Source organism: Penicillium soppii (assembly GCF_028829465.1).
Source record: "Penicillium soppii strain IBT 18220 chromosome Unknown utg000001l, whole genome shotgun sequence".
NCBI classification, from domain to species: domain Eukaryota; kingdom Fungi; phylum Ascomycota; class Eurotiomycetes; order Eurotiales; family Aspergillaceae; genus Penicillium; species Penicillium soppii.
The window spans coordinates 2,411,430-2,424,066 of record NW_026643231.1 but is presented as its reverse complement, the minus strand read 5'-3'; the positions used below and the strand labels follow the sequence as shown (position 1 = coordinate 2,424,066).

Below are 12,637 nucleotides of genomic sequence, written 5' to 3'. Positions count from 1 at the left end.
CACCGGAGAGTATGTAGATCACGGATTGCGGGTAGAACGAACGATGTTCCGCTTCCGCTTACTAACTACGATCTAGATGGGGTGCAACACCCTCATGACGCGTGGATCCGGCATTAGTAGGCGCTGTCATAATCATTTTGTTTCGCAAGATGGTTTGTCTTGCTAAGAAAACATCTGTGACTGATGACCCAGAACGGATGCCATTCTTCCAACTTATCCACCAAAATGCTGCAAACTGACCTTCCGTCCCCCACCGGATACCCCGTCGGACACTCCCTTATGTCATGTCGTTGACTGAACAGTGCTTGCCGGTAAACGATAGATAGATGAAATTACGTCCAGAACTTATTGATTCACCTGAGAGGCCCATGGTTTATTTTGCGTCCCTTTTATATAAACAAAACAGTTTTTACCCCAGATACAGTTTGTGCCTTTCATAGTTTCAACTCTGATTGCCTATTTCTTCCATACTCTTCGTTATGGCAACACGTCCTAAGTATGAGATTGCTGAAACCGACGTCGAGGGATACACTCGCATCAAACACGTCTATATTCCCATGAGGGATGGGATCGAGCTGTGTGCTGATCTGTTCTTGCCGTTCGCTGCATCCAAGGAAGGCAAAAAGGTTCCTGTGGTCTGCAGCATGGGTCCTTATGGCAAGGACATCCATGCTTCTGTTTTTGGATTACCAAAGACACCGATATATGCCGAAATGTACAAAAACGTCAAGCCTCTAGGTCCTGATGCTTGCTTTGAGTTGTGCGAACCCACTATCTGGGTAGGTAGCGAAATGCTGACTCTTTCGTCCAGCTCATTGGGTTTCTAAACTGATGGTCTGAACAGTGCCGGGACTATGGCTACGCTCTCCTTCGTGTCGATACCAGAGGTATAGGAGGTAGCCAAGGAAAACTGGATCCGTTCGGTCTGGAAAGATCGCTCACTATTCAGGCGGATGCTGAGGGACAAGGTACGTGCTCTCTTCGCCAACTCCACTCCCTCCACCTCGTGGGCGGTGTGTTATAATAGCCTGAAAATGATTCTCACTGTTTGGACCGCCAGATCTCTATGATGTCGTGGAATGGGCCGCTGTCCAGTCATGGTCGACCACGAAAGTCGCTTTCTCTGGCATCAGCTACTTTGGAATGGTGGGCTACTGGGTTGCCATGCAGAAGCCACCCCATTTGACTTGCGTGATTTCTTACGAGTCTGCTTGCAGCATGTATCAGGCTGTTAGACGTGGCGGAATTTACAGTCACAACTTCCAATCTCACTGGTATAACAACACTGTTATTCCATCACAGGGCGGAAGTCAAGATGGTGTACTTACGGACGAGCAACTCGTTGCCAACCGGGTAGACTATCCTCGTCTGTGCGCAACAACTGAATTCCCCTCCGACGGTGTCTGGGCCGTCTTTGATCGAGTCCGCAAATTGTCCGACATCGAGGTACCCTTCTACAGCTCAGGTAACTGGACTGACCCAGAACTCCATTTGCCGGGAAACATTCGCGCTTTTAACGAGATTTCATCCAAAAATAAGTGGTTGGAGATGCACACCGGAAATCACCTAGCTGCTTTCTATGAGCCGGAACACATTGAAATGCAGAAAAAGTTTTTGGACTACTATCTCTTCGATAAGAAGGACAACGGGATGCTCGATGTCCCCCGAATCAGGTTACTCCAGCACCACGGCACTGAGACATTCTACCGCGAAAATGAGGTCGCTTATCCTCCACCAGACGCAAACGATGTCAGCTTCTACATTACTCCTGAGAAGAAGCTCTCCCTTACCAAGCCAGGCAATGCAAAAACTGCCTTCAACTACAAGGGTTTCAGAGAGAATATCAAGTTTGAACTTGATGCTGCGTTTTCCGATTCATTCGAGCTTCTTGGATCTCCCTATCTCGAGATCGAGGTCAGCACCAAGGCCAAGGACCTGGATTTCTTTGCCTATCTCCGTGCTTATGACAGTGATGGAAAGCTGATCGTCCTTGCTGGTAACCACGGCGAGCCTATGGATAATTTCTCCAGAGGCTTTTTCCGTCTCTCTCACCGTGATGAAGTTGCAAAGAACTTCGAGAAGGAACGCGTAATCAGCCAGCCATCTGCCCCTAAATCAGAAGTCTTGCCAGGCGAGGTCTACACTGTCATTGTCCCCTTTTACCCAGCGGCATATCTTTTTGACGAGGGACAGACTTTGACTATGGAGATTGGCTCGGTAAACACCCCAAGCACCATCCCTCCCATGCGTCATGAGGGTGGGGACAGAGTGCAAGAGAGATTTGAGGGAGACAACGTCATTTTCTCTCATGGACGGTTGGTCCTTCCTCAGGTGAAACGGTGAAGAAGAATTTGCCTGTCTTAACCGTGGTTGACAAGCCAAAGAAGCGCCCACGGAGTTGAAATTCATGTATTTAGTCAACCGCAGATACTGCCAAGCGAATTTACTCACTGCATCGGATGATCTAAGCGGTGGCGTTGGCCCGGTGATTTTGTTTGTAATAGACCAGAGCTTACTGGAAGGTAAGAATTATCACCCTTTTTTTCACTTCTCCCACGCCAGTCTCGAGACTTCTCACCCATATCACCCGCACTCACCCAATAGTGCCGCATAGATGCTAAGGGCACATTGACTATTGGCTGTGCAGAATACTCGGCTGAGTCACGGCTGAACGGACGGGAAGCCTTGTTTTCCACACCCTATGGTCGTGTGTACTAGCTTTAGTACAAAAGAGCCTCATATTGTCGGTGACATTCTGATTCATTACAATCGTCGGAGAGGGTGGTATAAAGGCCAGACCCCCCCCTGTTATCTTACATCGTATATATAGGTATATAAATTTTGACCATAATCCCGGCCTTGAGCCCAGAGCCTCTATTTCCGTGCCCCATGTTGCACAGCCCATTCCTGTTTGACCGAGATTCCACCACTCTCCTTCTGACCATGATTATTACGTTCAGAATCTTCTGCCGAATTTCTCCTGTCCCTGTTCCGTACGGCGACACGAACCTTATGCTTCAAACCTTCCAGAGGCCTCAGCGACAACTGACTCGAGTCATCATCCAGTTCTCGGAACCCATTGTCATCGTGGTCGTCGGACCCCGCAGTTGGATTGGAGGCTTTACTTGTTCGACGGGCAGTGATATCGGGAGTGTAATTTGATCGTCCAAGAAGGGGACGCATCATCGGGATCGAGGCAAGTGTCACGGCAAGGCAGGGCTCTATACCGCTGAAGATATTGGCGCGGGGGAGAGTGTATGTGATATCGCTGAAATTCATTGTAGAGAGAACGGAAATGCGAAAGGCGCTGATAATGCATGTGCTAGAAAGAGTTAGCGATAGATAATGAGGCGTTGGATAGCAGTTCATACACTAATCCCAGTCCAAAAACAGTGATCAAAGTCACTTTTTTGTATGTGGCCATTTGTAGCATATACAATCGCGGCATCGGAGTCACCAGTACGATGATATCGGTGACTAGATTGATGACTCCAGTTACCGTGAAGGAGCTCACTTGGTCCCCGCAAGATCCGCCAGGGATCGTTTGGTCCCAGTTAAATGCGAATGGGCGACAGATCAAACACCCGGCGAGAATTGTTGCGATCGTCCAGGCGATGATGACGCCCATCGTTGCCCATGAAACCCATTTTACCCAGGCGATGGGAAAGATGCGGATGTACAGGCTCAGAATCGAGATCTTGGTGCAGCTGAGACTCAGAACCCAGAGAAACTGTAATGGGATAATCAGTTTCAGGAGCTTGGTAATAGGCTCCATTCCGTATTTGGCGGCGATTGTAGTGACATGGTCATATCCAATGCCGGCTTGGAATACCCCTGTGATGCTGATCGATTGAAGACCAACTGCGAATATCTGTAATATTGTAAGTACATGCATTATAAAATTTAACCTAGGAGCTTTTCGTACGCAAGCGGCAATGATAAAGTAGTCACTAGCGATCCATTCTTTGCGCGCGAGCTTGTGGGAGATGAGACGTAAGCTCACTGCTATCACAGCCAAGAAAGAAAAGGTAAATGCAACACCCAGCACTTGCTTTTGGCCCTGGGTCTCAATGGGAAAGATAACCCCCATTTCACAGATAGACTCTTGTCTCTTCTCCCCAAAAGACCGTTGACAAAGGGGTCACTAGTGTGCCGGGATTACAGGGTCCTTTTAAAGGATAAATCTGTCAACAGGATTCACATCCTGGTACAGTTTAGGATCAGTTCGACCCGCACCTGTGTTTTAATATTTGTGATCCATTATACCGGGACGGAGCACAATAATATTTATAATGGTATTGTTGTAAAACAAAAGTTCCAAGGGAGACCCGACCGTTGAGATGATCCTGTACCATATTGCACAGCCTTGTACATCAGCGGACCCAGAATGAAACAAACCTAACGCCCAACTGCTTAGTGTCCTCGGACAATACATAGCCTTGGCACCGGTTGTATGCGACTGGAGGAACAGACAAATGACCCCCCCACACGTAAGCCGTCCACATTAGAAGGAATGAGGTTAGATTGTAGTCTCCAGGCCGCGGACTAATGATGTCAATAATATTATTGGTTATTGCAGCATCGCTAGTTTGCTTTAGTGTGTTTCGACCCGCAAAATGCCCACAAAGGCTTAGTGGTGCATCCTTCGCGCCCGTTAGCATTGTATTGTTCTGGGCGCTTGCGCGCTAGATAGGATTGAATCATGTGTGGTCTGCCGGCAGTGAGAGCCTGACTCCCTACAGAAAAATGAAGTGATGTTATGTGTGACCTTGTTTTTAACTTGGAAAAAAGACCATTTGATCTTTCAACTGTCAACATGGCCATCACATCCCCTATAGTGATTGCCTTCGCTGTAGTCTTATTGACACTTTTTTATGTGAGCGGAAAAAAAAATCATAAGAAAAATGGAGGAGTCAGATCGCTCCTCAAACTGCCCCTCATCGGCGATCTGCATAGCTCGTCCATCGAAAGACCCCTGGAGAACTGGGACGCCTGGGCCAAAGAAAATGGCCCAATTGCAGTTCCTCAACTATTTGGACTCATTCCAATCGTCGTTTTGAACTCACTCGAGGCAGTGACAGAACTATTCAGTCATCGCAGACAATGGTACAGCAATCGACCCGCATCGGTGAGCATGGAGATGATCACAAATGCCGAACCAGGACGATCCAGATTCACTTTGATGCACGACTACGATGATCATCTCAAAAGGCACCACCGCATTCTGGCTCCCAGCCTAGGTCTCCCGGCAGCCCGGAAGTACCAGCCGTTGATGGAGCTTGAATCTAAGCATTTAGTGTTCGATCTCTGCAACGCTGCAACAAAGTGCCCGGAGGGAATCAGCACCGAAACTGTATACCCGCTTCTAGAGCGGACCCAATCTAGCGTCATCCTGTCCCTGCATTATGGACTCCCTATTCCGCAATTTGAAGACGAGATCCTACACGAAGTCATCAATATTCAAACGAAAGTCACTCATCTTGCCGCCAACCCAGGTCTACCGGATATAATTCCGCCCCTCCGCCACCTGCCCGCATTCATATCGCCCTGGAAGCGCTCAGCTGGCAAGCTCTATGCCACGCAAGTAGACTTGTACATGCGTCTCTTTGAGCACGGCAAAAGCTCGGCATGCTGGAACGCAACAAACCAAGCACTCGCCACAGCAGAGAAGAAGAAGTATCCTGCAGAGGACATGCGAGATCTCGATATCGCGTTCACGCTCGCGACATCCATTCAAGGTGGCATGGAGACGTCCCCACGTCAGCTATTGTGGCTTTTTATTGCGGCTTTACACAGCCCTTCCTTCATAAAAAAGGCACAAGCTGTTCTCGATGACGTCGTCGGTCGCGAGCGACTTCCTCGGTTCTCGGACCGAGGAAACTTGGCATTCATCGATGCTGTCGCGTGTGAACTTTTCCGGTGGAGGCCTATTTCACCGGGCTCCATCCCGCGTCGAGCAGAGAAGGACGACGAGTTCAATGATGTGAAAATTAAGAAGGGTTGGACTGTCATGGCAAACGCGTGGGCTATTGGCCGCGACAAACAAGTGTTTGATCAAGAACTGGGCAACGTGCAGGACTTCGTGCCGGAGAGATGGCTGCGGGAGGAGAGCGGAGAGGTGAAGCTGCGGACTGATCTTCCACTACCGGTGTTTGGACAAGGTAACCGTGTTTGTCAAGGGAAAAAAGTTGCCACGGATGGGACATTTATGCAGGTTGCTTGTTTGCTGTGGGCGTTTGATATTGAGCCTGTTGAGGGGGAAGTGGTGGATCCGTGGGCGATGGTTGTTGCGGGTTTCATGACGATGCCGAGGGAGATTAAATTTAAGCTTAAGCCGCGAGGCGACTGGGTTAAGAATGTTATCCAAAGAGAATGGGAGTCAGCGGAAAAGAGTCTAGAAAAGGTAATGGGTGCAGCAAATGACGTTGACAAGGAATAAGAATAATCAAGTTCATCTAGGGAATATTATTATTTACACTTGAACACCTCTCTTCAGTTCTCACCTCTTACTGTTTCTCCCAGCATCGATCAAATTCCCTGTTGATTACAATCTTATATTAGATTCTGCAGCACTGAACGTAAAAACTATTAAATGTACCTGTACTATCTGAGAATGCTATAGCAAGATTAAACAACGAAGCTGAATTCAATCAGACCAGGGGTCGTATCCAGTATCTGGATGAGGCCATCCGCAGTCCTCTGCGATATCAGACCAGTGCATAGTTTCCAAGTCTTGGTAGTATTCAGCATCGTTATACTTGGCTTGAGGTTGTCTAGCGGTGGATGCTTTTTTCCCTTTTTTCGCTGGTCCACGCTTCGGGTGTTGAAACTTGTTTTTCTTAGCCCATGCTTGCAGCAATCCTGGATTGTCTAGGCACCACTGAACAACATCTCGAGTTGCAAATGCGTCTTCCAGAGCGCTATGTCCAGATCTGCCGCTTTGTATATCTCGCTTCATAAAATCTTTAGCAAGAGTCTTCAAACTCCACATGCGTCTGAGTTTCTCAGTTGGAGAAGCAGGAGGTAGGGCAGTCTCCGAAGTCAAAATGGCAGAGTCCACAACATTGAGATGAATTAGTCCCAGCACATCAAGATCGCAATTGAGGGAATGTCCCACAAGAACTGTATCCGCATCCGTAAATTCCTACACTCGTTGACGCGCTGCTTGCCAGCCTCTGATTGCCTCTCCTGCAGCACAGGCGCAACTCATAAGAGCTGGTGTCACACCGCTAAACTCAGTCTTCCAATTTTCAACCTTTTCTGTCGGTTTCACAAAGTTATTTATCAGGACCTCGCCGGTGAAGAAGTCAATGGCGCTGAGATAGGCAAGCATTCGGTAACCATTGGCATCTTCCACCATCTCACAATCAATAACGACCGCCAATCGCTTGTCATTTGGTGAGGTAAATTGAGGAACGGTAAGATAGTGCTCATATGGAATAGAACTTTTCGATGATCTTTGCATTCGTTCAGCAGGCGAGAGCCCTAAGTAGTATCCCTCGGTCTGAAGGCGAGCCCACGAGTGGCACTTTGCCTGTAGGGTTTGAACGATAAACTTCTGGTGCAAAGAATGGATAAAGCCAGTGGTCTTTATAGAAGTCGTAGCTTGTGTCTCTGTGAGGTTTGTGTCAATGAATTGATTTTGCGAATAAAGGAAGGGCCATAAGCGATACCTTGTTTAGGCACTTGCGCATCTAGAGGTTTCAATTGCTGGACTTCAGCCCAGCTCTTCTTCTTCTTGGCTTTTTTTCTCGAGCGTTCTTCGAGATGATATGACGACTTGCGCCGTTGCCTTGTGTTTTATTTTTGCTGGCATCTTTGTAGCAGATTCAGTTGCTGAATTTGGCGATAAGGCATTCTGTTCCTTATGACTCTGGTAGTGCTCTATAAATGAGAGCACATCCTCAAAATTCACATTGCATATTCCACAATTCGCAACGTGGACGCGAGCAATGAAGTGATCTTTCACGGCTGATATACTCCTGAAACCACCTTTCTTACATTCCGGGCACCTGAAGCTATATTGATGATATGAATTTGAGCTCGGGTGATGAATCATTTCAGTGACAAGAATAGAAAACGGAAAAGAAGCATCCCTCGAGAAATTCCCTACTTAAAAAAATTGGGGGCCCTCTGACTTTCAAGGCTTCATCGTGGTGTAAACCAATGACGGAGTCTATGGCATTATCAAATACAGCTACTAAATATAGATATAATACCTGCATGTGATGTGGCAGAGAGGTATTGGTGGCCACAAGGCGCAGCTTTCATTTAACAAACTCTTGAGTCCAATCATCATGGGCTCCAAGCTTGACTTCTATCGAACGAAGTCGATGGGTAGTCTTGGCTCTCCTGATATGCACCCAACATTTGTGACATGGTGATTTTCAGAGATAACATCATCTATATTTTCCCAATAATCTGCAAGTGTTCATTCTGAGCCACTTGTTTGCTAAGCCCAAGCATTCGTAGAATATTACCATATCATCATCCACCGGCCAAAGAATCGCTCACTTCTGTAGGTGATTGCCTCGGTTAGGATTGCAGCAAGATAAAAAACCCCAAATCCCCAAAAGCAAACAAACATACAACAGTGAGAGTTTGCTAGCGACATACTAGCCCACCGGCGCGTGGCTTGTGTGCAGTCAATAGTTGGGGGGGGGGGGGGGGGGGGGGGGGGTGTCACCCGGGTAAAAATGGGGCGAGCGCCGCTTTACGACCACTTACATCCCAGCTGTGCATGTATTCCAGTAAATGGGGACTCTTGTTGAACTGTGTACATGATGAGAAGAACCATTAGAAACGAAATAAGTTTTTTCTGAAAAGAGACTGCAGTATTGAAGATGGATATCTGAAATCAAATTACAATCAAAACAACTGAGATATCCCCGTTCTTCAGCCCACAGAAGGTGATATCTTTTCACCTGGGAATTGAATCTCACTTTTCCTACTCTTATACATCAAGATCGCTTTCGGATCAACCAAGTTTTCGGACCCCCTGGTGGAGCTCTTGGGCCGCTCTTGACCAGGAAGGAATTTCCAGTCGTATTTCATGAGTACATGGACCAGTATCACTTTCGCTTCGTTCGAGGCAAAGAACCGGCCAGGGCAGGCATGCTTACCATGACCAAAGCCATAATGATCAGAGCTAGTACTCACGAATTGCCACTTACTTTCTTGGCCAGGCTGTGCGCGGAGGTCATAGAAACGACGTCCAATCCATTTATCACCTCCGGGCCAAATGCCTTCGTCCAGCATACGTTCTCTTGTGGGAACGGTGATCATTGCATTCTTGGGGAGGACAGTTCCATCGGAAAGCGTGGTCGTTTCTTCGACCCGGCGACTGATAGCGGCTGTGGTCAATGAGTGTTAGTACTTTATCTTTTTTTTTGGAAAGAATAATTTTAATACGAGATGACATACAAAGTGTTACCATGTTGACCCGCTGCGACTCTTTTAGTACACTGTCCATCATTTTGAGCGAATAGAGGGAAGTCTTCTTCCACTCTTCGTCTTCGCTGCCAAATACATCAATAATCTCCTTTCGCAGAAGATCGATATACTCCGGATGAGTACAAAGATCATATAGCGTATTTTGCAACAGATGAGAGGTGGTATGTACTGCCGCAAATGTCAAACCGAGCTGGCCGTGAACAAAGTCAAATGAACGTCCCTTGGCTGCATCCTCCATCCATTGAAGAGTGTCCATGAGTTTGGGAGCTTCCTTTCCGTCGGCAGAGTATCTCACTCGGTCCTTGTTTCTTTGGCTAAGCTCGGGTTGAATCTTTCGGCGGGCAGCAGCGACATCATTTCGGAGTGTTCGAGTCTCGGGAAGGAACCAGTGGATGAATCGGCGCGTAAACCGTGGCCACGATCGGAGGGCACGAGCAGCTTGAGAAGCATGGATAGTAAACATAACCGACAGATCTAGCCATTGCTTGTCTCTGCATAACATCTTCCCCAGAAATGCACGGGCAGATAACTGGGCTACTGCGCGCATCGAGATATCATAAAAGCTGATATTCTCCCAATCTGTCGATGTGTCAGTCAAGCAACATTTGTTGTGGTAGATAGCACTTGTCTGTACCAGTCCCCGGCTGCATATACTCATTTGTAAAATATGACATTTCATCTGATAGATCATTGGTAACGTGGGCTATCGGAAGATACCAGCTTAGTACCGAACAATCTCAAATCCAGAGGAAGAGCTTACCCAGAGATCCGGTCAACTTAACCCTTACTGTCTCTTGAATGACTTCTCCACCGGCAGCTGCCCCAAACGCGCCGAATCCCGGGATGCTTGCAAAGAAATCCTTCGAAGGTTCAGCATTTGATTCATTTTTGGTTATAGATCAGTCACCAAATACATTTTCTAGGAAGCCCGTCAAACTTAGGTTCGGTTGATTGCGAAGCTCATCGATGTAGGAAGGAGGGAGAATGATTTTGAATCCTGTGTTCGTCAAAATTTGAAACCCTTTCCCTTGCACCTGTGATTCATCCTCATTAGAAAACGGACAATGACTAATTGAGAATCAAAAGATAGGGGACACACTTCTCTCAATCCTGTTTGATATATCTTTGTCAACCCTCCCAAGAACCGGGCAAGCGCCTTTTCGTAGTCCATGCGTCCGAATCGGCTATACTCCATCCCTATCAATGGGAACCCATAATGAGGACGCTCTCCACGAGCCAAGACAATCGTAAAACAAGCCACAATTGCAGAAGCCACCCAGGGTAGAGCCTCTCGCCAGACTTCACCTTGGAAGAGCAATGATAGGATCGCCATGAGGTATAATATAGCTGTGGGGTGATGAGAAAGAAACGGGTGAAGAGAAATTTTACCCCTTGGTTATAAAGCCTTTATACATATGATCAAACGAACAGTTTAGACTCATAGCTTTGCATTATTTGTGCACATAATTACCACACTTTTATCCCCATTCTCAGACATATCAGCAATGCATTGGCTTCGTACAACATGAATATAATTCACAGGTATACCTGGTGTTCATAAATATGCATAAAAGCGCCAAGGCGTCGATCTGTGCGGAGTAGGCCAGATACTCCCGTCGACCGTTTCGAGACCGGACTTGTAACACTTCTATCCCGTGTGTCCAACAATGGATACTCGATATATGTGTACTGGAGCGGGGATTTCGACACCGGCTGCCAACTCTTACGTCCACTTTTCTGCACTGAGTTGTTTCGGCGGATCATGTGGCGTAAAGACTTCCACGTCTTCCCTCATTCTCTTCATATCTGAGTCTTGAACACAGTAGCTCAATTAAGCTTGCAAGAATACAGCCTTTCGTCTATTTGCATAATAAACAGAGAGATACGTGAAGAGCACCGACACGATGGACGTCAACCAAATACCCGGTTTTACGGACCAGTAGTGCACAAATCATCCCACTTCTCGTCGCGCCAAGTGTTTTTTAATGGTGAATTTCTTACATTTGAGCTCAGTTTCCCCACAAACTAATTTGCAGTGGAAAAATGGGCCAAATCAATCAAATCATCCACGCACGGGCCCCGTACTTACCTTCCTTTCAATGGACAACGACATGAATGGTAAACGGTCATCCTTATTTTGTTCTCCCATACTAATAGTCAACAGGCGTGTGATAGGTGTCTCGGCCTAAAGAAGAGGTGCGACTTTGAAGATCAAAAGGGCAGGTGCAGTAGTTGATACGGCGAGAACTCATCAAGTGCGTCAGACAAAACGCCTGCTCGACTTCACGTAATCAAGTGATTTGTAGTCAAGTGATTGGGTTGTAGAGTGTCAGAACTATGGTGGATCTGCATATGGATTTCTGGGTACTTACCCAGATTATCTTACAACATCAATGTCAGACACCTCACATCAGTGCATATTACTCCCTATCGGCATGTCCTACAAACTCGTTCATCTCATAGTTTTCAGTTAGATAGTTCGATATGACCATTCTAGTTCCCATACAGATTGACCTCATATTCCTGTCATAGAGCAAATTGCTGGAGGTAGAGGACGTGTTTATAGACTTCTCAGCTCATCTTGTCACTTAAATGCCCTGCTTGGTAACTAGCGTTTAGATATACCTATTCTAATGGAGGCCTGTTGAAACCTGCAGAAAGTGTCAGGTCACGGCCGCGTGTACGGGTACTCGACCCGTTGAAATTTGGACTTGCGTCGACTCAAATTCTGAACTCTTGACCATTTTTGAAGATACTTTGCGTGTTTTCTTTGTTATTCTCATCAAGAAAGCGGAATCTGATACTTCTCTCAATGATCGGGCGTATCAGCATCCTTGAACTTCTCAATTCCACCAGCAACCCCATTCTCATCCACCTCCCAATCGCCCATCTCGACTCATTCTGCCCAATTCAATAACACCTTATGAAGCCGGACACCATGGAATTATAAAAACCCATTCCACTCACAGATTTGATAAAGATTATGAGCACAATCTTTGGGTGTTATCGGGTTTCCATGAAATCCAATCTGCCTCCCAGTGCTAAGAGGTAAAACTGAAATAAATCTAAGGAGTTTACAAAGATGAATATTTCATAACTACATAGTGCTCTTTAGCTCTATGTCGTTAGTACTATAGTCATATTCGGAATTGGCTTCCATGCTTGCCGCAAGGAGATCTTTCTG

The 12,637-nt window shown here is 46.8% G+C and overlaps 4 protein-coding genes across 4 annotated transcripts; 2 read left to right on the top strand and 2 right to left on the bottom strand.

Moving 5' to 3' along the window:
- Positions 1-479: 479 nt before the first annotated feature.
- Positions 480-2,343, top strand: N7529_000912 (alpha/beta-hydrolase; the record flags this gene model as incomplete). The annotated part of the gene is made up of 3 exons (XM_057236443.1): positions 480-779; positions 845-968; positions 1,061-2,343. 3 exons carry the CDS (start codon positions 480-482, stop codon positions 2,341-2,343), a joined length of 1,707 nt encoding a protein of 568 aa, XP_057103246.1.
- Positions 2,344-2,874: 531 nt separating this feature from the next.
- N7529_000911 (putative integral membrane protein) lies at positions 2,875-4,090 on the bottom strand (the record flags this gene model as incomplete). The annotated part of the gene is made up of 3 exons (XM_057236442.1): positions 2,875-3,322; positions 3,372-3,871; positions 3,926-4,090. 3 exons carry the CDS (start codon positions 4,088-4,090, stop codon positions 2,875-2,877), a joined length of 1,113 nt encoding a protein of 370 aa, XP_057103245.1.
- Positions 4,091-4,816: 726 nt separating this feature from the next.
- N7529_000910 (uncharacterized protein) lies at positions 4,817-6,439 on the top strand (the record flags this gene model as incomplete). The annotated part of the gene is made up of 1 exon (XM_057236441.1): positions 4,817-6,439. One exon carries the CDS (start codon positions 4,817-4,819, stop codon positions 6,437-6,439), a length of 1,623 nt encoding a protein of 540 aa, XP_057103244.1.
- A 2,456-nt stretch (positions 6,440-8,895) lies between these two features.
- On the bottom strand, positions 8,896-10,786 carry N7529_000909 (cytochrome P450; the record flags this gene model as incomplete). Its single annotated transcript, XM_057236440.1, has 6 exons — positions 8,896-9,353; positions 9,424-10,032; positions 10,088-10,156; positions 10,214-10,313; positions 10,368-10,487; positions 10,553-10,786. 6 exons carry the CDS (start codon positions 10,784-10,786, stop codon positions 8,896-8,898), a joined length of 1,590 nt encoding a protein of 529 aa, XP_057103243.1.
- Positions 10,787-12,637: the final 1,851 nt, after the last annotated feature.